Source organism: Peromyscus maniculatus, chromosome 6 (assembly GCF_049852395.1).
Source record: "Peromyscus maniculatus bairdii isolate BWxNUB_F1_BW_parent chromosome 6, HU_Pman_BW_mat_3.1, whole genome shotgun sequence".
Taxonomy (NCBI): Eukaryota; Metazoa; Chordata; class Mammalia; order Rodentia; family Cricetidae; genus Peromyscus; species Peromyscus maniculatus.
In genome coordinates, this window is record NC_134857.1 from 96,157,229 (window position 1) to 96,178,896 (window position 21,668).

At 44.8% G+C, this 21,668-nt stretch overlaps 1 protein-coding gene and 1 long non-coding RNA gene across 8 annotated transcripts in view; one reads left to right on the forward strand and one right to left on the reverse strand.

The window, feature by feature from the left end:
- The window catches only part of Cdc14a (cell division cycle 14A), a 176,904-nt gene extending 158,641 nt beyond the window's left edge, over window positions 1-18,263 (reverse strand). Inside the window, exons 1-2 of one of the 7 annotated variants that reach the window (XM_076574866.1) lie at window positions 18,074-18,256; window positions 9,940-10,030 (exon numbers count right to left, since the gene is read on the reverse strand). Coding sequence is in view for 2 of the 7 variants with exons in the window: in XM_015996533.3 (XP_015852019.1) it covers window positions 9,940-10,030; window positions 10,810-10,858 (140 nt within the window). In the remaining 5 variants the exon portion in view is untranslated. Of the gene's footprint in view, window positions 1-9,939; window positions 10,031-10,809; window positions 11,577-16,459; window positions 16,523-18,073 lie in introns of those variants that run through there. The other 6 variants (XM_076574865.1, XM_015996533.3, XM_076574864.1 and 3 more) reach the window with 6 other exon arrangements.
- Window positions 14,695-19,786, forward strand: LOC121830299 (uncharacterized). The gene is made up of 2 exons (XR_006073468.2): window positions 14,695-14,898; window positions 19,725-19,786. It is a non-coding gene; the product is annotated as an uncharacterized LOC121830299 (long non-coding RNA).
- The last annotated feature ends 1,882 nt before the right edge of the window (window positions 19,787-21,668 follow it).

Consider the following 21,668-nt stretch of genomic DNA (forward strand, 5'->3'; position numbering starts at 1 on the left):
TTCTGTCTGCCTTGCCCGTCTACCTGTCTGTCTGCCTATCTGTCCATGTGCACGTGCATGCCACATGTGTATAGAGATAAGAAGACAACTCGTGAGCGTTCTCTTCATGTGAGTCCTGGAGGCAGAACTTAGCTCACCCTGCTTGGCAGGAAGAATCTTTACCCTCTGAGTTATCTCACCTGCCCAGGCCCTTTAATTTTTAGAGAGCCTTAAACCTGAAGCAATGAACTGTTTAGTCAATGTATTCATAATTATGGAGTCTGAATACTACAGAAAACAATCGGTCCATTCATTAAGACAGAAACATAGGTTCATTTTAGAAAAGTCTAAGGCTACATGGTATTTCAGATAAGGTTTTTGTAGGCTTAATTTGGCAACGGAGCACTTGCCTAGCTTGGGTGAAGCCATGAGTTGGTCTCCAGCTCTTCCAAAATACACATATGGAACTTTCCAGCTCTTTGTAACAGGCACCTTAGTGAACCGTCAACTTCTCAGATGAAAGTCTCAGATGAAGTTCTACTTCATTATAATTGATGGAGACCAATTTGAAATAAAGCACCTTTTCTTGATCTCAGAAGAAAATTATATTTTATAACAAAAGAAAGCCAAACTAGCAGCAAATCCTTCCATTCGTCAGCAAGTTATAAATATGTTGAAAACGAAAACACTAACTTGATTAATAACAGAAAGGCTTCACTTTAAAGCTGTAGTTCAGGGGCTGAGGAGATAGTTCATCAGGGGAAGGTGCTTTCCGCAGAAAGCTTGACAACCAGAGTTCAATCCCTGGGACCCATGTAAAGGTGGGAAGAAGAGCAGACTGGACAAAGCTGTCCTCTGATCTTTGTGTTTGCACCATAGTATGTGTACACCCACACACACATATCACACACACACACACACACACACACACACACACACACACAGAGTAATAAAAAAATTTAAAACTACAGTTCAATACTAACATTTGTTTGTTTGTTTGTTTGTTTGTTTGTTTGAGACAAGCTCTAACTCTGTAGCCGAGGCTGGCCTCAAACACACAGGAATCCTCCTGTCTCAGACTCACTAGGATTACAAGCATTTCTTATGGAGGACTTCATCATCAACCACAAACAGTTGTGTTCATTTATCAGATGTCATTTATCTAGGTTGTTAAACATTAAACACGTTTCAACAAGAACAATAGAACTTGAATGCCCCCCCCCATATACAATTCTTTGGTAGTCCTGGAAGTACTGAGTTAATTTAAAAAAAAAATAAAATAAAACAACTTTTTTACATTACATTGAATTTAGAGCCTAAAAAAACTAAACAATAAATTCCATAATTAAATGTAGAAAGTCCAACTCAAACCATAATTCCAGAGACTTTGAGATCAGCTGTCCTACACAACTCCCTAGACTTTAAACCAGTAACTGGCAAGTGTCCAGGTCAGGGATTGCCTATTTTCTGCTTGAAGACCACAGAAGGCAAAGACTCCATCACAAAGAACCCTTTTCACTTCCAGTTTCCCACTAACAACACAAAAGAGAACCCGCAACCACCAGCAGGTCGCTCCTCCTTCAAACTTAAACACAGAAACCTACTTAACCTGTCATTTTTCTCTGTCCAAGCCAAAGAAACTTGTGTCTCAAACATTCCTCCTCTCAAAGTATGGAACCACTTGTTCCATCCAAGCTCTGGTCAGTTTTTTTCCATTCATCCGGAAGCCCCGTGGGCTGAGACACAGCATCCCACAGTCCAGCCCATCCTCACTTGGGACTACTTTCCATTCAAGTGTCCCTTCCAAACAGATTCTTCCTCTTCCTCAACATACCTTTTATGACTCTGCCTGAAATCTCCCTCCCTCTCTCCCTTCCTCCCTCCCTCCCTGCCTCCCTGCCTCCCTGCCTACCTCCCTCTCTCCCTCCCTGCCTCCCTGCCTCCCTCCCTGCCTGCCTGCTCACTCACTCACTCATTCAACTTGAATGTCTGGGGCACCATTCTTACGCCAAGCACAGTGTTAGGTCTCGAGATGTGACGGTGAACAAGAACGGGTAGTACTGGTCCTCAGACATCATAACATGCCCTGTGCTCATTACACATCAAACATCACTCCATGAAGAAGTCTTTCAACAACCAGGGCAGTAACGAGTTCTTATTTTCTTCACTCCTAACACAGAAGACTGCAGCTTCACGGCTGACCTCCATTCTGTTTCCACTTCCCCTTTTAACTGTGTTTATCTGATGCATCAGCACAGTGCCCTGCAACCAATTCTCACTCCATCTACATGTTCTTTTCTTGCACAGCAATTTTCAGCCACTTACAAATTTCAAGTTGTGCTGCTTTATAGCCCATTTAAAAAAAAAAAAGTGTTCAGTCCTTGTTTTTTGTTTTTAAGCACAAAATTGTTTTGAGCTGTGGCGAAGTAAGTCATTTACTGCGGGCTTGGGAACGTGTTTATGAACTTACAAATGAGAACATCTGATGTCTTAGGAGTCTACTTCAAACAAAATAATGAAACCGCCCTGGGGTGACCTGGCACAGAGCACCATCTCCAACAGCCCACCTGGGTCACTCTCCCATGCTGCCTGATAGAAGCAACCTCTGTAAGAAGACTTCTTAGCACTTCAGCCCAAGTGTGTGTTTCATCAGGGTTATCTCAAGCAAGCTGAGAAAACAACTGAGTAACAATTTATCACTATGGAGATTAAGGTCCAACCTTACACTGCCAAAGCCTAAGAGGTCAAAACAGAGAGTATTTAAACAAATACGAAAGCAAAGTTTGGGACACATAATTAAGACTAGACTGTGCGGAGTTGAGCAGGGAGGCTTAAATCTGTCATCTCTACACCTAAGAGGCTCAGACAAGAAGATTATCAAGGATGCAAGACTAGCCTAGGCTACATAGCGAGCTGAAGGCCAGCCTGAGCTACAAAGTGAGACACTGTCTCAGAAAACCAAAAAGAAAACCATGGAACTAGCTGTGTGGGCTAAGAGTGTAGCCTCATGTTAGAGCTCAGTGTTAGAGCACTAGTCTAGCCTGTATGTGATCCTGGGTTTGATTCACCAGCACTGGAGGAGGAAGAGGAAGAGGAAAAGAGGAAGGGGAAGAAGAAGTGACTGTAAATGTTTATCACTAAGTGTACTGCCTCCTAAGGCATGCTACAGAGCAACAATCGAGTGCACAGGTGTACACACACTCAAGTAAACACCTACAACTTACGCGTTCAGGACAGAAGATGGAAAACGCAAGTCTGCCAGGCAGGATGTGCCTACCAGTGCAATAGTGGCGTGAAGGTTATGGGGAGACCAACTGCATTTGGATTAGTTTTGAGGACTGCTCCACAGGAAGGCATTCAGGCCTGGTATTGTAAATCAGGACTCTGGAGGTCACAGACCCTAGAGAGGAATCTACTACTGTTGCTGCTTTGCTAACCAAGATGTTGTCAGACTGCTTTCTAAATGTCTATGCTTATCCCCAAAGATTAGTGCTGCTTCAGCCTTGGTGGAGAAGCTCCTCTCTTTTGTGGTCAGTTGTTAGTACATAGTACATAGTACATTTAACTATGCAAAGTACTAAGAATAAGTACTATGCAAAGTGCCTATGGAGTACTCAGCCCTAACTGGACAATGATATCAATCCCTAAACCAAGGCTCTGGGAACATCATGGAGAAGGGGCGGGAAGAATTGGACGTAAGAGATGGAGGATGGGGAGCAGTGAAATGCTGTCTTTGGAACACGGCATGGATGTTGCACCCACGATGTCACAGTGCTCATCATCAGCTGCACAAGGTCAGGTCAACAAGATCAGTCTTCCAACAGGCAGCAATAATTGGGCTTAGTGGGAGAGAGAGACAGAGAGATAGATAGACAGACAGAAGATACAAAAGTGAGATATGTTGGGAGTAACTGAAGAGAAGGAGAGGAGCTGGGGGTTCCTGGGAAGTGTGGAAGAGGGGCGTCAGAGTACAGATGATCAAGACGCATTGTTTACATGTATGAAATTGTCAAGCACTGAATCAAAGATATTTTATTTTGAAACAAGGTCTGAACCATACTGAGTTTTGGTTGGTTGGTTGGTTGGTTGGTTAGTTGGTTGGTTAGTTGGTGTTTTGAGACAGGGTCTCATGCACCCCAGGCTGACCTTGAAACTCCTGACCCTCCTCCTGCCTCCACTATCTAGTGCTGAGATTACAGGCCTGTGCCACCATGCCAGGTTTATGTAACGCCAGGAATTGAACTCAGTACCTCACACATTCCAGGTAAGCACTCTATAAGATGAACTACATCCCCAGCCCTTGTTTTTTTTAATGCAGGATCTCACTATGTAGGCCAATCTGGCCTTGAACTCAAGGATCCACCTGTCTCAGCTTCCCAAGTAGGAACCTCCACATCCAACTGAGACTGTTCATTCTTTAATCTTCTATTCCTGTGCTGGGGATGGAACCCAGGGCCTTGTACATGCCAAGAAAATCCTCTCCCAGCCAAGGCTGCTCACTCTTAACAAGTGAAAACCCATGGTGGCATTTCTTGGATTCACCGAAGAAACTGCATCCAGTCTTGGCATCTTTATTTAGTACTCTGTCATGAAATTTTAGTACCTTTCTTCCAAAAAAATCAACCCAAGGACAGGAAAACATAGAAAAGTATATGATAGAAAGCAGAAATACTACACATTTTCCTTCTCAGTAAACTGGCTTTCCACACCGTTAGTATCCAACCCCTCACCCAAGATCATCATTAGTAGTACAAAGGGTTCTGACGATTAACACATTTGATTTTGCTAACTTTTGAGCCAAAAAACCATGACTCATGTTACTAAAAGTTAGCCTCTATTGGGATGACAGGGTCCATCTCCAACACCAAAGAAATAGCTGTTCTGGAGAGGAGTATACTTTGGATATTTCAATCCAACAGAGATAAACCTTTGAAGGGCTCTAGTTCTAGAATTACTTTTTGAACCAGTAGTATTTTTAGCCTATACTCTTGTTTTAACTCTGGCCTAGGAAAACACGCAGAACCCAAGGACAAAGCATGATTTCTTATCATCCGTGTTTTATTAATATGTCTCAGACCTTCATGTAACAAGATAGCCTGTTAAGAACCAAGTAGAAGCCGGGCGGTGGTGGCGCACGCCTTTAATCCCAGCACTTGGGAGGCAGAGGCAGGTGGATCTCTGCGAGTTCAAGGCCAGCCTGGTCTCTAAAGCAAGTTCCAGGAAAGGTACAAAGCTATACAGAGAAACCCTGTCTCAAAAAACCAAAAAAAAAATAAAAAGAACCAAGTAGAATCCAGACATGGTAGTGCAAGCCCTTAATCCCAGTACTCAAGAGACAGACACAGAAGCAGGCAGATTTCTGTGAGTTTGAGGCCAGTCTGCCTACATATCAAGTTGCAGGCCAGCTAGGAATCCATAGTGAGATGAGATGAGAGAGAGAGAGAGAGAGAGAGAGAGAGAGAGAGAGAGAGAGAGAGAGAGGAGGGAGGGAGGGAGGGAGGGAGGGAGGGAGGGAGGGAGGGAGGGAGGGAGAGAGAGAGAGAGAGAGAGAGAGAGAGAGAGAGAGAGAGAGAGAGAGAGAGAGAAAGTAAGTTCAAATTCTCATTGCCTGGCCTCCTGAAGCCATTTTGCTACATTTGTTCACGGGCTTTTCAGAAGGTCGATATTTCAATCATGGAGTTCCATCTTTCTTTAATAACTCAACAAACTTCTACACAAAACACAGCTGTATCCAGACTAAACATACTCTCATATTTAAAGAGCCCAGTTAGTAGTTTCTGGGGTGATAATTCACTCAGACAGGCGGCATTTCATTGGGATACTCAGCAAATAATTATAGCTACCAGGCTATGTGAGGCCCCGTGTGATGATGTACATAAACACACTTCCTTCTTTGAAGACATGCACATTAGGGTGTCTGCCCTCAGGACATGCTCCACAGAGAGAATCCAGGTTACTACACTGGGTCCCATGGACTCTGCAGGCCAGTTCATCCTACCTCTCCAAGCAGTGAAGGCCAAGAGACAACTCCACAGCCACTAGGCCTCTCCTCTCTCCTTGCTCCAGTCTTTTGCCTCTTGACTGGCTAATTATTTATAGCTTCTTCCTCTACTCCCCTCATCCTCAAAAACCTTGACCTCTTCCTCCTCAGAAACAGCTCCATTCTTTAAACCGCATGGTCTCCTTGGGAAACTCCCAACTTTAAGTATTTCAAAGGTTGCCGGGCGGTGGTGGCACACGCCTTTAATCCCAGCACTCGGGAGGCAGAGGCAGGCGGATCTCTGTGAGTTCGAGGCCAGCCTGGGCTACCAAGTGAGTTCCAGGAAAGGCACAAAGCTACACAAGAGAAACCCTGTCTCAGAAAACCAAAAAAAAAAAAAAAAAAAAAAAAGTATTTCAAAGGTGTACACTCAGCCTCGCACCTTTAATCCCAGCACTCAGGAGGCAGAGGCAGGCGAGTCTCTGTGAATTCGAGGCCAGCCTAGAACACTAAGGTGAGTCCGAGTTAGTAACTTACAAAATGAGTTCCAGGACAGGCAAGGCCTTTACTGTCTTGGAAAAAGGAAGTAATGAATTAAGGTATGCCCTCTTCAAATGATATGACTCTTCCTTACATTTTCCAAATGCATTCTGACCAAGACAGAAGACCTGACCTTACCACCAGAGCCGACGTCTGCCCCAGTTCCCTGTTTCCGTTCAGGATGCCTTCAGGCCCACTGTGAAGGGACCGTCCTGAGAAGTGCTCCATTCTTTTTTCTCAACATCCTCATCCACCACCCACACACGGATGCAGGTCCCGCCTCTCCACCATCATCAACACCACCTCAATTCAAGCACTGATTCTTTCTCCCTGAACACCCCAAAGTTTCTCTGTGTGGTTTCTTAGACCCTCTCCAACGGGCCTTAAATGATGCTACTACATTATTTTTTGGATGGAGGGTGTATATCCTCTGGAACTAGATGGTCTGTTTTCAAACTCCAGCTCTATCACTGATTTCTTTGGCACTGGACACAGTACCCAACCTCAGTCCCCTTAGGCATCACTGTGTCAAAGGATGGGCAGCATCACTTGCTTCATGAAATTGCATGGAATTGTGGGGAAGTGTGAATTTTATAGTCACAGAACACCTAGAAAAGCATCTGGCCCAGAGGGTGGTGCTCTGTAAAAGTCTGCCATTGTTTGCAATCAGCATGCATCCAGCCATGCCATCTCTGCCCCAGAGCCCCTCGAAGAGTCTCAAGGCAGCAGGCCAGGGTGACTGCAGGTTCCTCACTCTGGCATTCAGTCTGTCCCCAACTGACCTCTCGGTGTCATATTCCACACCTCCCCCATGTGACCTGTATATACACCAGACAAAGGGAAGGGCTTACTATGCCCTGAACACGCTTCCTGAATCTCCCTCCTGTTCCTCACTTTCCTTGCCTCTCACACCCATATCCAAAAAGCAAACCTGTCCATCCTTCAGGCCAATCTTAACATCCCCACGGAGGCTTTTATGAACATGTCCTCTGGACACGTCTCCACCTTCCTCAAGTACTTCCTAGTACCAAGGTGAGGTTTCTCCTACGGCAGGTACCTTTCTTTGTTCCCTTTCACTGCAGTCCCCCTAGTCACCCACCTCACCAGTTTGGAGCGCCTTGAAACCCTGAGAGAAACATCAGAAACATCCATGTTCATCATGTTACTCTCTGGACCATCAAGGACAGCATGATATGCTGGGATAGCGAAAAGATGGATGCGTGCAGGCAATCAGGACCATAGTCACTACTGTGGCATGGTATGGCACACCACACTAGGGGAAGTACATGCCATGTCCAAGTTGAGTATCATTTCTTGTCTCACTCTATAGCCCAAGCTGGCTTGGAAGTCACTACAGAACTCGGACTCACCTCCAACTCCAAGCAATCCTCCTGCCTCAGTCCCTCAAGTAATTTACACATATAAGCCACCACACACAGCTCCTCTCCCCACCCCCACCCCCATCCCCAAGAAATGATTTCACTGTGTAGCTCTAACTGGTCTGGAACTCTCTGTGTAGCCCAGGCTGTCCTCAAACTCACAGAGATCCACCTGCCCCTACCTTAGCTCCCCATGTGCTAGAATTAAAGGGGTGTGCCACCATGCTCAGCCTCTTGTAGCTTCAAGTTCACATCCAAACTCACAAAGTGAACCAGATGGCCTCACCAAGCAAGTCTGTCCTTGGAAGACACCAGGAACACAGTGAAAAAAAAATATATATATATGTGTGTGTGTGTATGTATGTATATATATATATATATACATGTATATATAAATATATATAATTTGTATCCTAAAGTACAAACACTAAAACCACAGAAAGCTTTTCATTATTAGAATCTTTAAAAAGCCATCGTGGACTGTGTTTAGTTGACTAACTGTAATCTTTTGTGAAGTCTACCACCTAGCAATCCCAAGGGAAGTGACTCAGATCTCAATAAATGAAGCTTGTTGAAATGCACATTAATAAACCCTAGCACTTCAGTCACTGCAGAAGTGACCGTAACAGCATACGGACACAGTCCCTACTGCCCTCAGGTCCTCAGCTGACAGAAAGAAAGCCATGGCAGTGCCCAACAATAGAGTGTCCACTCAATAAACACTGATGGTGGTGACATCATCCAGGTGCCCAGGGTCAGGGAACAGGCTGCTGACAACTCTATTCTGTTGAGGAGCTGGGCTGTAATCTGACACCAGGGATCCAGACCTCTTTGCCAGGGCAGCTCTAGGCATTCGTGAACAGCAGTAGCAAAAGGCTCTTTCATTCCTACTCTGCCTTCTGCCATTCAAGAAGCACATCCTCCTCCCAGCACCACTGAGAGAAATGTCCTGAAGATAGCAGTTCCAGGACCCCCCGGGGAAGGAACAATGAAGGATTACTTTCTGTCAGACAAGACAGGTTTTTGAAGGTCCAGAATATTCCCTCTTCAAGGCCCAGTGGCACCCCTAAATCCTGAAGCAGAATTGCCAGTATTCTTTCTAACAGGACCAGTCCTAGAGAGCTCTTTATGGTTCATTGAACTACGCTCATATGGCTGCCCACTTGATTATGACGGCAACAAAGTCAAATTAAATGTCTAAATCAGAGTAGATTGAGGCTGGTCTGAAATACCAGCTCTCATATAAGCCAATCCTGCCTTTCTACTTCTTGCTATCTACTGCTTTCATTGAATGGAAATCATCTCTCCAACTAATGTTTTACTGTGCTTACAATATCCAAATAGCCTTTTCCTTTACATCTATGGGCGGTCACAGAACTCAGTTCCTGGTTCTGATTTTTCACTCTCAGGTCTTAGTCCAGAGGAGCAAGATAGATAGATAGATAGATAGATAGATAGATAGATTTAGGCAGTCCTCTACTACTCAAAGGTTAAAAAAAAATATATCATCAAGTTCGGGCACCTAACTAAAATAACTCAATCACACTGGAAATCTTCCTCAGAGATGCAACTTGGATACAGCTCTGTTCAGTCCTGTGTTCCACTTTCTGAAAACAGGCTGCTCAAACAAAAACATCCTTCCACACAACAGAAGCCTTGTGAACTGCGAAACTTAAGCACCTGTAGTACACACACTGCCCTGTACCCTGTGGGTGCTCCATAAATACCTAGTGACTGATTCACAAGCCAATTACAGGTCTGGCGATGACAGAGTGTATGACTGCCTGGTCCCACTCTAGGGAGTGTGAGGAATCCACAGTTACTGTGGGAGTAGGAAGAATTAATACCCATGAAATTCTAAAAGGACTGCAATGTTGACAGGTCCAAATTATGTCAATTTTGTCTGCACACCTCCCCAAGCCTATGGGCCTTAAAAAAAAAAAAAAGCTAGTAATGCCTCCTGAACCCATGGGAGAAAGTGAATAAACCTGCTTATCAAAGAACCAGCAAGCTAAACAGTTCGGAGGAGTGTGGGGGGAAAAAAAAAAGAGGGAAACTTACTTTTCATAGACCAGCTCCTCGTCGATGGAGAAATAGTGGGTATTTATTGTGCTTTTTGGTCTATTCCTTAAAGTAGCAAAATATAATCGATCTGAAAGACAAGTTTAAGAGACAAAAAAATACATGAGAAGCAGAGACGTGAGGCTGGGAGTTCCGATCATGCATGAAGGATCAATAATTGCTAGACATCATTTAAAGACCCTTGAACACGTGGTATTCTTGTAGAAACACAACCTTCCAGGAAGCAACAGAGCCCCAAAAGCATAACTTGCCAAGAAGCTAGACCGGGACCCAGTAGGGGGCAGAACATCTTCTCTGTTCCCTCACCCCCTGGTTGCGTGCGGGCGGGTGCAGACAAGAGCTGTGGGTACCCGCAAAACTGGAGACACAAGTTTGGTTCGAAAACCTCCAGACCTCAGCTGCAAGAGGAACGGGGAGAGGCGAGCTTCTTTCCCTGCAGCTTAGCAGACTTCAAGAGGAAGGAAGCAAGGACAAGGGGGTGTGGTTGGGGGGGAGGGTGTCCTGAAAGCACAGGCCAGCCACCGAGGGGTAGAGGATTAGCGGATAGATGATTAAACCGAGCAGGATCCCCCAAGAAAGGTTTGGAGGAGGAGCCCCGGCAGAGAAGCCCGCACTGTCCGGGTACGAGGAAGCTGCAGAGGGAGCGAGGAGGCGAGAAAGAAGCCGGAAGCAGGGGGTCCTCCGGGAGCTGAGTGGCGAGAAGGGGCCCCGAGCGCCAAGCAGCAGTGGCTGCGGGACACAGGGCCGAGGAGAAACCCAGGGCAAAGGCTGGGACAAAGGGGAGAGCCGTGAGGAGTTGGGGGGGAGTGGCGTGGAAGGGCCAGAGGATGCCGGGCGACTGCTCCTCACCTTTCATGAACTCACAAGCCCCGATTAGTTCCCCTGTCTCCGCTGCCATCTTAAGCGAGATCCGCACGGGGGAGGGCTGGGTCGCGGCCAGCTGAGGTCACCCGCCCCCGGGGGGCTTCCCCTACTGCCTAGGAGCCGGGAAGCTCGCGGTCCGGATCACCGAGCCCGCCTGAGGGAGAAGGCGGGCGCCCAAGGCGGAGGCGGCTGCAGGGTCAGCGCGCGGGGCGCCCCGGGGACATTCCGTGGGGAACTGAGCCCGCTGGGCGCGGGACGCACACGCCCCAGGCTGTAGCCGCTGCGGCGATCCGGACTCTGTGGCGGCGGCGGTGGCGGCTGCGGCTGCTGCTGCTGCTGCTGCTCCAGCTGCAGCTCCTGCTGCTCGAGCTGCTGCTGCTGCTGCTGCTGCTGTACCGTCTCCGCCAAGCCTGGGCAACGCACACCAGCTCGCACAGCCGGGCAAAGTCTTCGCCCGGCTCCCAAAGTGATCATGGAGGACGAGACGTTTGGCCCGGATCGCGCCCGTGGCCACTTGTGCGGCGGCAGCGGGCAGGACTCCGGTGGTGCCCGCGGGGCTGGCAGCAGCTGCTCTGACTCCTCCTTCGCCACCTCCTTTCAGCAGCAACTCTTCCTCCCTCTCCTCCTCCTCCTCCTCTTCTTAGGTCCGCCCCCAGACCTGCCTCCCCGCCCTCCCTCGTCCCCCTCCACTTTCACGGCTTCGCGGCCATCCCTTAAAGGGACAGCTCGGCTCCTTTCTCCGCGCCGGCCTCGGGCCCCAGTTACCAGGCGCCCCGCGGGTCACTAGGAGCCAGTTGCTAAGGCTTTGTTGCCTTTCACCAATTGCTACACAGGAAACTTGGCCCTCGGCCCCGGTGGGGGTGGGGGATGTGAGGCGGGGCCAGAAACTTATGAATGAAAAAGATGGGTAGAGGGAAGTGGACGCCTCCGAGGAAGCTGTTGCAGCCTGGCAGGCAGGGATGCTCCGTCTCCACTACCCTTTCTGCATTTGTTAAGTCTTCTTCTTCCACATCAGATTTCTCTTGTCCCTCGTCAAGACCTTTTTCTTCCACTCCGCTCACTCAGTTTCTTCTAAACTCGTGTGTGTGCGCGCACGCCTACACACACACACTGATAAACCTCAGACCTTCTCCATGTCGGGTCATACTGCCAACTATCTTTCCATCCACCCCTCTTCCCACCACGGACGGGATCTGTGTGTCTTTGTAAGCAAATGTCAAGAAAAGCGCTACATCCTAGCTCAGGAATACGTGGACTGATGCTCTCCACGCACTAGACGCTGCTCTCACTTGGGCTTTGTTCTCAAGGGAAAAAAACATTCCCATCCAGTTCTCCAAGTCCCGTCATTTTGGCCACAGGTGTGAGCACAAAATCATCACAGACGCCTAAGGCTCTCGTCTCGGACGGTAGGCTATCCTGGGCGAAGCGGAGAAGAGAGGGAAAGGACCACTTGTCCTCAAGAGAAATAAACAGAAGATACTTTCTTTACTCTCAGCTGGAGTGCTGCAAGGGGTACAAAGGTTCCTCTCCAGGAGGCCCCGGACTTGTTCGGTAACGTTAGGGATCCAGTTTGAACAACTTGAGTGCTGTGCGCCTTGGGGAGGTAATTAGTGGTCAGTCCTTCCCTTACGAAAATGGCGCTACTGAGCGACTCTCAGCAGAGCATGCGCCCTGGCTGGTTTCTTCCTGGACAGGGATCTGTGCAAGCCTTTGGTTCTCCGTTGCTTGTTGACCTCTAGGGAGAGAGGGGGCGCTCGAGCAAAGAGCCAACTGAAGTGGCTTGGAACCCTGCCGTCAGGGAGACAACTCAACTCATGGCTCTTAGGACATTGGCCTGTTCTGCTGGCTTTCCAGAAAGCTGAACAAGCGCCAAACTGTAAGTGGATACTAATTTGATACGCAGAAAAACTATTCACAGCATCTCAGTAATTCTAGCCAAACACATCATTGGTGAGGCAGATAAAAACACACCCTATCCTTACATCCAAAAGTTAATCCCCAAACCTCATACACGGAAAGGAATCACTAAGAACAAGGCCCAACACCTTCATTTCACATACTCACAGAGAGTAGAGGAAAAAGAAAAAGATTTTAAAACTGTCGTCAAAAGTCCTGGAAAGTGGTAATGAGCCTTGAACCTTTTTGAAGTGTGTTACATAGTCTAAAAGCCACGAGGCTTAGAGTTAAGAACAAAGACCCCTCAAACTCATCTTTATTCTCCCAAATCTTGGTGTTGCTATGTTGAACAATTCAAATTATTTTACTAAACAAAATGTAATTGATATTTTTGTACAAAAGATATGGAAAAACAAAGTATGTGGATCTCAACAGGCTTCATTCACCCCTTTGTCTAGAAAGCTAAGTAAACCCAACTCTAAACCCATTTCCAAAGCTGCTGGTTTAAAATCCTTATAGAGAATTTCTCATCTGAATATTATATTTTTAAAAGTGCAGTAAAAACAAAAGTTGGAGCCAGATATGGTGGCTAGTGTTTATTTATAATGACCATAGCCATTTACTGCTCCCACCCTGCAGGGCTGGAACTCAGGTCCTCAGGTTTGGTGGCAAACATCTTTAACCTAACAAACCAACTCGTAGGCCCTTGCTTCTCCCCTCCCGCCGCCCTCCATGTAACAGAGTCCTGACTGTCCTGTAATTAGCTCTGTAGACCAAGCTGACCTGGAATTCACAGAGATCTGTCTGCCTCTGTCCCAAGTATTGGGATTAAAGACCTGCACCACCCCTGGCCCAACCCGGCTGTTCTTTTGGTTTATTGAGATAGGTTTCATATAGTCCCAGGCTGGCCTGGAACTCCATATGTAGTAGACAAGGGTGACAATGAACTCCTGGTCTTCCTTCCAGGAATACAGGCCTACACCACAACATCTAACCATCACGTCATTGTTAATTTCATAAATAACCTCAGGATTATTTACAAAATCACTTTCAGAGGGGTCAGATTTAATTGGATACCCTCATGCTCTTTTCGAAAATGATTTTACATTGCCTTTCATATCATTCTCCTAAGAGATTTTGATCACTAGGAATGAATTGTGACCTAACAAAGGCCTTTAGAATAAGTGAAAATGGGGGCTGAAGAGACGCCTCAGCAGTCAGAGTGCTTTCTGATCTTCCAGAAGACCCAAATTCAATTCCAGTCACCCATGTCGGAGGGCCACAAATGCCTGTCACTATAGCCTCAGGGCATCCAACACTCTTCTGGACAAAACAGCACCCATACACATGTAGCATACACTCACACAGGCATGCACACATGTACATAAGAATAAACTTTTTTTAAAAAAAAAACAATGGCCCTCTGGTAGTGGCTTGTGTCTATAGTCCCAGCGTATGAGAATCTAAGACAAGAGTACTTCATGAGTTGGAGGTCAGCCTGGATTACAGTGTGAGATAAGACCCTATCTCGCCGGGCGGTGGTGTCGCACGCCTTTAATCCCAGCACTCGGGAGGCAGAGGCAGGCGGATCTCTGGGAGTTTGAAGCCAGCCTGGTCTCCAAAGCAAGTTCCAGGAAAGGCGCAAAGCTACACAGAGAAACCCTGTCTTGAAAAACCAAAAAAAAAAAAAAAAAGAAGACCCTGTCTCAAATGAAAATATTATTTTTCCTTAGCATATTTACTATATATCATGATAAAATCCTTTAATTCTATGCTGTGTGTAATATATAGCTTTAAAGGAAAATAAATATCAGTAAAATAGGACCTCTCTAAATCATGTGATGAAAAAATCTGCAAGAAAAATATCCACCAGTGTGCACCCAGCACACATACACACCAAGATTCTGATGAGATCACAAAACCCATTATTGTCTCAGTTATCAGGGGTCAAAGTTCCTACTGTCATAGTTTCACAATAAAGGCATGCCTTTACCGCCCATGGAGGAGGTAGCACCAGAAAAGTTCTTCCCTGTCACCCAACTTAACACAAATGGAAGGAATCAGCTTTCACTTCAAGCGACAGGAAAGAATAACGTATCGCACATGAAGAAACTAATAGGAGATTTACGATGTCACTTCATGTAGAAAAGGAAGATGACGTGTACGTGGATTTAGCAGGTATGGAAAGGAAGAGGAGAGTGGGAACAAAATGTTGATGTTCAACCCTGCATCACTAGCTAGCATACTGTTTAGGCTACCCTGCATTCCATGCAGCGTGCATGAAGAGCTAGAATTTCACCGCTGGGTGCAACTCCAAATTATGCCAACCACCTGCTGGCCAAGTGTTCCCCTCAAGGCTATCCCAAAAATTCCTAGTCACTCTTACACACACAACAGCTCTTCAAAAATGCAAAGCAGCTCTTTGGCTGCCTCTTAGAACTCCACAGATTAAATTCCTCATATCCCTCAACCTTTCCTTCCTTTAGAGGCATCAAGCCTCCTCCCTCCCTTTCTAGTCCAGTCTCTTCACCAACCTGCCCAATTTCTCTGAACTGTGTCCCAGAATGGAGTGCAGGCCAGTACTGAGCGCCTGTGACTAGTGATGGTGCACAGAGGTGGGAAGGAGAAATGTTTTTAAAAAGTGATGTAGGACTCTGGTGGGAACACAAACAATGAAAGCCACTAAAAACCAAGTTCTGTCATCTAGCTGTAAAATAAAAAGGGAAATACCCTTTCGCTGGAAGAGGTCAAGGAAGAATGAACTCAGGATAATCAAAGGCTTGTTGGCTGTGAAATGGACATATTCTGTTTTTTAATTACTAATCATTAGAATATTTCATTAAAGCATACTTGTCCATGGCCGGGCGGTGGTGGCGCACGCCTTTAATCCCAGCACTCGGGAGGCAGAGCCAGGCGGATCTCTGTGAGTTCGAGGCCAGCCCGGGCTACCAAGTGAGTTCCAGGAAAGGCGCAAAGCTACACAGAGAAACCCTGTCTCAAAAAACCAAAAAAAAAAAAAAAGCATACTTGTCCAGTCAGTAGTCATAATATCTAAGAAGGTAAAAGAAAACAGAAGATGACTGCTGTTTACAAATTACTTTTAGATTGTGTATGAAACAAGGCCTCAGAAATTTAAATTTGATATAATTTAAATTGATTGGTTAGGTAATCCCCTGTATGATATGATAACCAACCTAAAGCAGCTTTTAGCAAAACACATAAGCAACGCTGAGAATACCACTCTGCCAAGCCCTTGCCTAGCATTCTGAGGGCCTCCAGTTCAACCCCTAGTACCTCAAAGTAAATAATAAAAACAAAATACATATACAAAAATGTTGTTATAATAGATCTGATATGTGAAAACGTATAAGTAATGTGGTTCGCCATGGCTGGCGAGGTGGTTAAGAGCAAAACTGCTTTTCCAGAGGACCTACATTTGGTTTCTAATGCCCATGTCAGAGGGTTCACAGCCTTTAACCCCAGGTCCAGAGGACCTGACGCCCTCTTCTGGCCTCTGAGGTTACATTCTCATCCTTGACCAATGCAAACCAGTGAAAATGGCTATGGCAGAAGGAAGTCAAGTGCTCAGGGCAATACATCTACTAGTGTTCTGACTATTGGCTCGTTCGCGTTCTCAAGTCAGCCAGCAGCAATGCATTTTTCTAGTTTCATAGTATGTATCTACTCATGTGCAAATACACACACATAACTAAAAATTAAATCTTAAAAAAACAAATACCTGCCCACAAAGAACTTAAGATCTTCTTGTGGCTCAGCCGTGTTCTATATCACAATAATGCCTGTTTAAGAATTCCAAACTGGAATCAAAGAACCATAAGGAATGTGGGAGATCGGTTAGTTCCATTTTCAAATACAGTGTATAAGGTCCAAGGGATTTGGCAGAAACCATATCTGGGAAGAGGGATTGGGGAATGATGGAGGAATGCTAAGGGCTCCTGTCATAGATTTCATGTGTAATGTATCATGTAGTATGGCTCCTCTTGAGTCATACAGACCTCTTCAAATCTCTTACAGAACGTGAACCAGGGGAACATTGCTTCGCACACACACACACACACACACACACCACATGAATAATAAATAAATAAATGTTCTTTTAAAAAGGAAAAACTAGTTTAATGAACATTAGTCTTAACCGTGGTTATTTTCATCTTTGACTAATGCAACCAATAAACATGGTGCCATTTCAAGAAGTACAAGGAAGCTTCCTGGTCAGGTGAATACATTTACTAGTGTGCTAGTTCACATTCTCAAGTCAGCCAATGACAATGCATTTTTTTGCATTTTATAGAATCTATCTACCTATAATTACTTATCACTCACACTTTCATTACAGAAGAAATGTAAAAGTGAAGCCAGATGTAGTGAGTCATGCTTATAAGCCCAGCACCAATCTAAGACTCTAGGATTTGGTGGCGTTCAAAACCAACCTAGGCTACATAGTGAATTCCATACCACCCTGGGCTACTCTAAACAAAATTAACAAATGAATAAATGTTGTAGAGCAATATTTCTCTTAAATATGCAATATAATATTCCCTAAATAATCTCTCACCCAACTCTGACCACCCTACTGGGTTGTCCACCATGCTGGGGACATCACTAGGGAGCTGTATGCTATAATTTGAATCTCACTCCTAAATGAATATTTAACACATCCCTACTGTACTTAACATATTTTTACCAGGAAAATAATAATAATAATCAAGGAAAGAAAAGATAGGCACAGTTGCAGATGTCTGTAAACCCAGTACTTGGAGGGCTAGAGTCAAGAAGATCAAGAGTCCAAGGTCATCTTCAGCTACATAGTGAATTCAAGGCCAGTTTGAACTACCTGAGACCCAGGTCCCATGCTACCTGCCTATGAAATCAATATGGTTATTACTGCAATTTTAAAGAAGAGGAAATGGACTCAAAGTGGCTACTCAACTTGAAAGTGAATTTTTTAAATGAGTAATTTAAGTGTGAAGAGATGAACTTATGGGAATCATCAAGATGTATAAAATAGTGGGAAAATGCTGGGTTTCTAACAGAAACCTGAATTTCAGGCATGTCTTGATGTCCAGTGTGTGCATTGTTTGGGACACATTATTCTCTGCTACTAAACAGGACGTTATAATAATTTCTAATTCATAGTAAGAACTGAATAAGATGTCACACTATATTGCTATAACAAACAGTCGCTAACATTGTTAAAACAAAGACCTAGAAATAGAAGCTTACTTTTAAAATCTAATTTCCATGAGCCTCCTATGATTACATCTATTTGGGTATAGATACTGCTATTTTGTTTACTCCAAACTAAGACCATACGTAAAATGCACACACTTACAGAGACTTTCTTTTTATCATCTGGAGATGATAAAACCACTGGGTGCTGAGGTTACAATGTCTTTCATTTCTTACAGTCTTGACCAGAGGACCTTTCTCTAGGGTATGATCTAGACTAAGGACCCCATTCAGGCATCCTCAGTGCTTTCCTAAATGTCCCCAGTCTGGCTCACTTTGTTTCATTCTGTTCCAGAAGCCTGGGACATAAATGTAGTCTCCCTCGGTTTCCATGGTGATCCTTCATGCACATCGTAATGCTGTATTTTCTGGCACCTTAATTCTATGTAGAAATTCCAAGAGAGATGATATTTCTAATAAACTAACAGGAGACCTTTAATTTCTACTTCTTCAACAAAAAATATTTTTATTATTATTAATTATTATTAATATTAACTGGACAGATTTCTAGTAGCTGCTTTGTCATTGACAACACCTATAATTGTACCAATTCTCATGGATGGAAAAACTTTATATCTTTAGTATGGCCAAGTTTTCCCACGCAAGCTTAGTTTTCAAATTATATGTAAACAATTACTCATAGTTGTTAATAATGGTGTTTTAAATTACATCATCTACATACAAGCAAAATATTTTCTGCTTATTCTAAAACATATTACACATATATCAGGTAAACTTTTTCTGTTTTACTTAGGACAACATCAATGTATGTTTTGTATCTTTGCAATCAAGCAGCAAATATTCACTATATTCTATCATCTGGCACTGTGCTAGATGCTGGGAATGCGCTAGAGAAGAAACCTGAGCTCCTGTTCTTAAAGAATTTACATTCTGGGAAAGACTATGGATGGGTGGGCACTCAGACTCCATATTTGGAGATGGATGAGGTACAGTAAGGACGGAGCAGTTGGAAGCTTTGGTGAGACCAAGTAATACAGAAGAGTGAGTGAAGGGTTTCCCACAGAATGGTCACAAGAGACCGAGAAGCAAAATAGGAGTTAGGCAGGTATATGTCACAAGGTTGCTGGGTGAACAAGTTAGTGTGGGGGATGTGAAGGAAGAGCAAGGAGAGAGTCCTGAGGGAATAATAGGCACTTGGGCTGGGAAGCAATCAGAAGACGGAAGGGTTCTGCTCAGACTCACTGGGCGCTAAGACAATAAAAAGTAGAGGAGAGGAGAGAGGACTCTGGTAAGTTGGGCTCAAACTTCAGACTCGCCCCTGGAGAAATGGCTGAGTGGTTGAGAGGGCACGCTGCTCGTGCAGAGGACCTGAGCTCAGTTTCCAGCATCCACTTTGGGAGGCTCAGAACTGCCTTTAACTCCAACTCCAGAGGGACCCAACGCTTGTGGCCTCCAACAGCTCTTGCTGCCCATACCTCTATACACACACACACACACACACACACACACACACACACACACACACACACACACAATTTCTTAAAACTTCAGACCTTATCCAGAGAGCAACAAGCACCACTGTGAACTATATTAGGTGAGAAATTGTCACAGGTAGGAATCTAAAACCCGCCATAGGTCTGCACAGTGAACGTACTAATAAAACGGATTGCGGGTCAATGAAGAATCCTCAGGGAAGGAGTATATATATATATATATATAATAGGTCCACATAACAGTAATATGGACCAGGAGCCTTTGAAAAGAATCATTTGTGTTTTTTTTCTTGTCTCTAGCCATCCAGACAAGAGAACCTGACCAGTTTTCACAGAATGGAAGTAAATGCATAACAAGAAAAGTTCTCTGAGATTCCTGAACTCCATTTTCTTTTGTTTCTTTTTTTTTCTTTTCTTTTGTTTCTTTCTTTCTTTTTTTTTTTTTTTCTAGAAAGGGTTTCTCTGTATTCTGTACACTGTCTCACTGGCTGGAACTCCCTCTGTAGAGCAGGCTGGGCTTGAACTCAGAGATCTGTCTGTCTCTGCCTCCCAAGTGCTGGGATTAAAGGTGTGCACTACCATGCCCAGCATCTGAACTTTCATTTTCATAAACAGAGAAATGTAGACATGATAGAATATATTTCTTCTAAACATTGACTGCTTTAGTAAAAAGTAAATATTTAAAAACAGAATATACAAGAATTACTATTTGTTAAAATATTTCACTAACAATAGTATGGGATGTATGAGAAACTGATTTCTAAAAACTGCCCAGAATGGCCAGAGAGTCTGTCTCCAAATAAATAACTCTTAAAATAAAGAAACTTCCAGGAGCTGAAGAGATGGCTCAGTCATTAAGAATATATAGTGCTCTTGTAGAGGACCAGAACCCAGTTCCCAGTTCCTACATTCAGAAGCCCACAACTATAACTCCAACTCAAGGAAGATCCAATGCCTCTGGCCTCTGTGGATGCTGGTACTCGTGTGCACATCCCCACACTACACATAATGAAAAATAATAAAAAATAAGTCTCTATTTATTTATTTATTTTTGGTTTTTCGAGACAGAGTTTCTCCTTGTAATTTTGGTGCCTGTCCTGGATCTCGCTCTGTAGGCCAGGCTGGCCTTGAACTCACAGAGATCCGCCTGGCTCTGCCTCCTGAATGCTGGGATTAAAGGTGTGCGATACTGCCCCCTGACAAAATAAGTCTTTTTTTTTAAAAAAAAAAAAAAAAAAAAAAACAATGTAGAAACAACAGGTTAACATAGGAAGCATGCTTACTCAGCTTCCTAGGCTCCCGAGAGGCTTTGTTTGGGGGGAAGCTCTGTACTGTATGTGCTCTGAATTCCACCCTCACACCCCCATCTATTCATGAGAGAAGAAAGGCATTCAGCGGCTGCAGACATAGCTCCTATGTCTTTGTTTAATGAAGCCTCCCTTGGTAGTCTTGACAGTGTGCCTACTCAGGTTGTCCCAGAGGATTTGCTTCACCCTTCCCTCCATACGTGCTTCTCAATGTGATTTTAGTTCTAGAAGCATCTTTTTCTTTTTCTTTTTTTCTTTTTTTGTCTTGCTGTGCTTTGAACCCAAAACTTGATCCATGCAGAAAGGCAAGCACTCTTCCACTGTTCTGCATCTGCAGTCCTCTGGAAGCCTCATTGTAGTAAATATTACCAACTGCCTACTGTAGTGCCATATCCACAGAGTAGAGTATGACAAAACTCCAGACCCAGCCCTCTCCTAACACTTGAACTGCTGCAGACCTCTGCTTATCCTGCCTCTCCACGCTTCCCCCTCCAGAATTCTCCAGCTCTGTGCATACTTTATTCATCCAGTTGCTCAAGACAATTCTAAGCTACGAATCCTCTACAGCCAGTTACTTGATGTGACTTTCCTGCTCTGTCTTCAGAATGCATCCTGAATCCTTCAATGTCTGTCTCCAGGGCAACATCACATCTTCCCCGAGATCTCAGCAGAGCCACAACTGTGCTTTACAAGCTTAGCCTTGTGTTTGTATCTTTAGGACCCAAAGACTGGTCCAGTTGGAAGCTTTCCCTGTTGTATTCTTCCAGTGTAGGCCAAGTGGGTTTTAACTGGAGTCAGCTTTCCCCTTCGGGATGCTGTGAAGTTCGCCAGATGTCTACCTGCCTCACCTACCTTGTCCCACTCGCTCTTCCCCCAACTCTGGACGTCAGTGCCTTATGAGCCATGCTCGGTTGCTTGGCTGGGACATAGCTTCCTG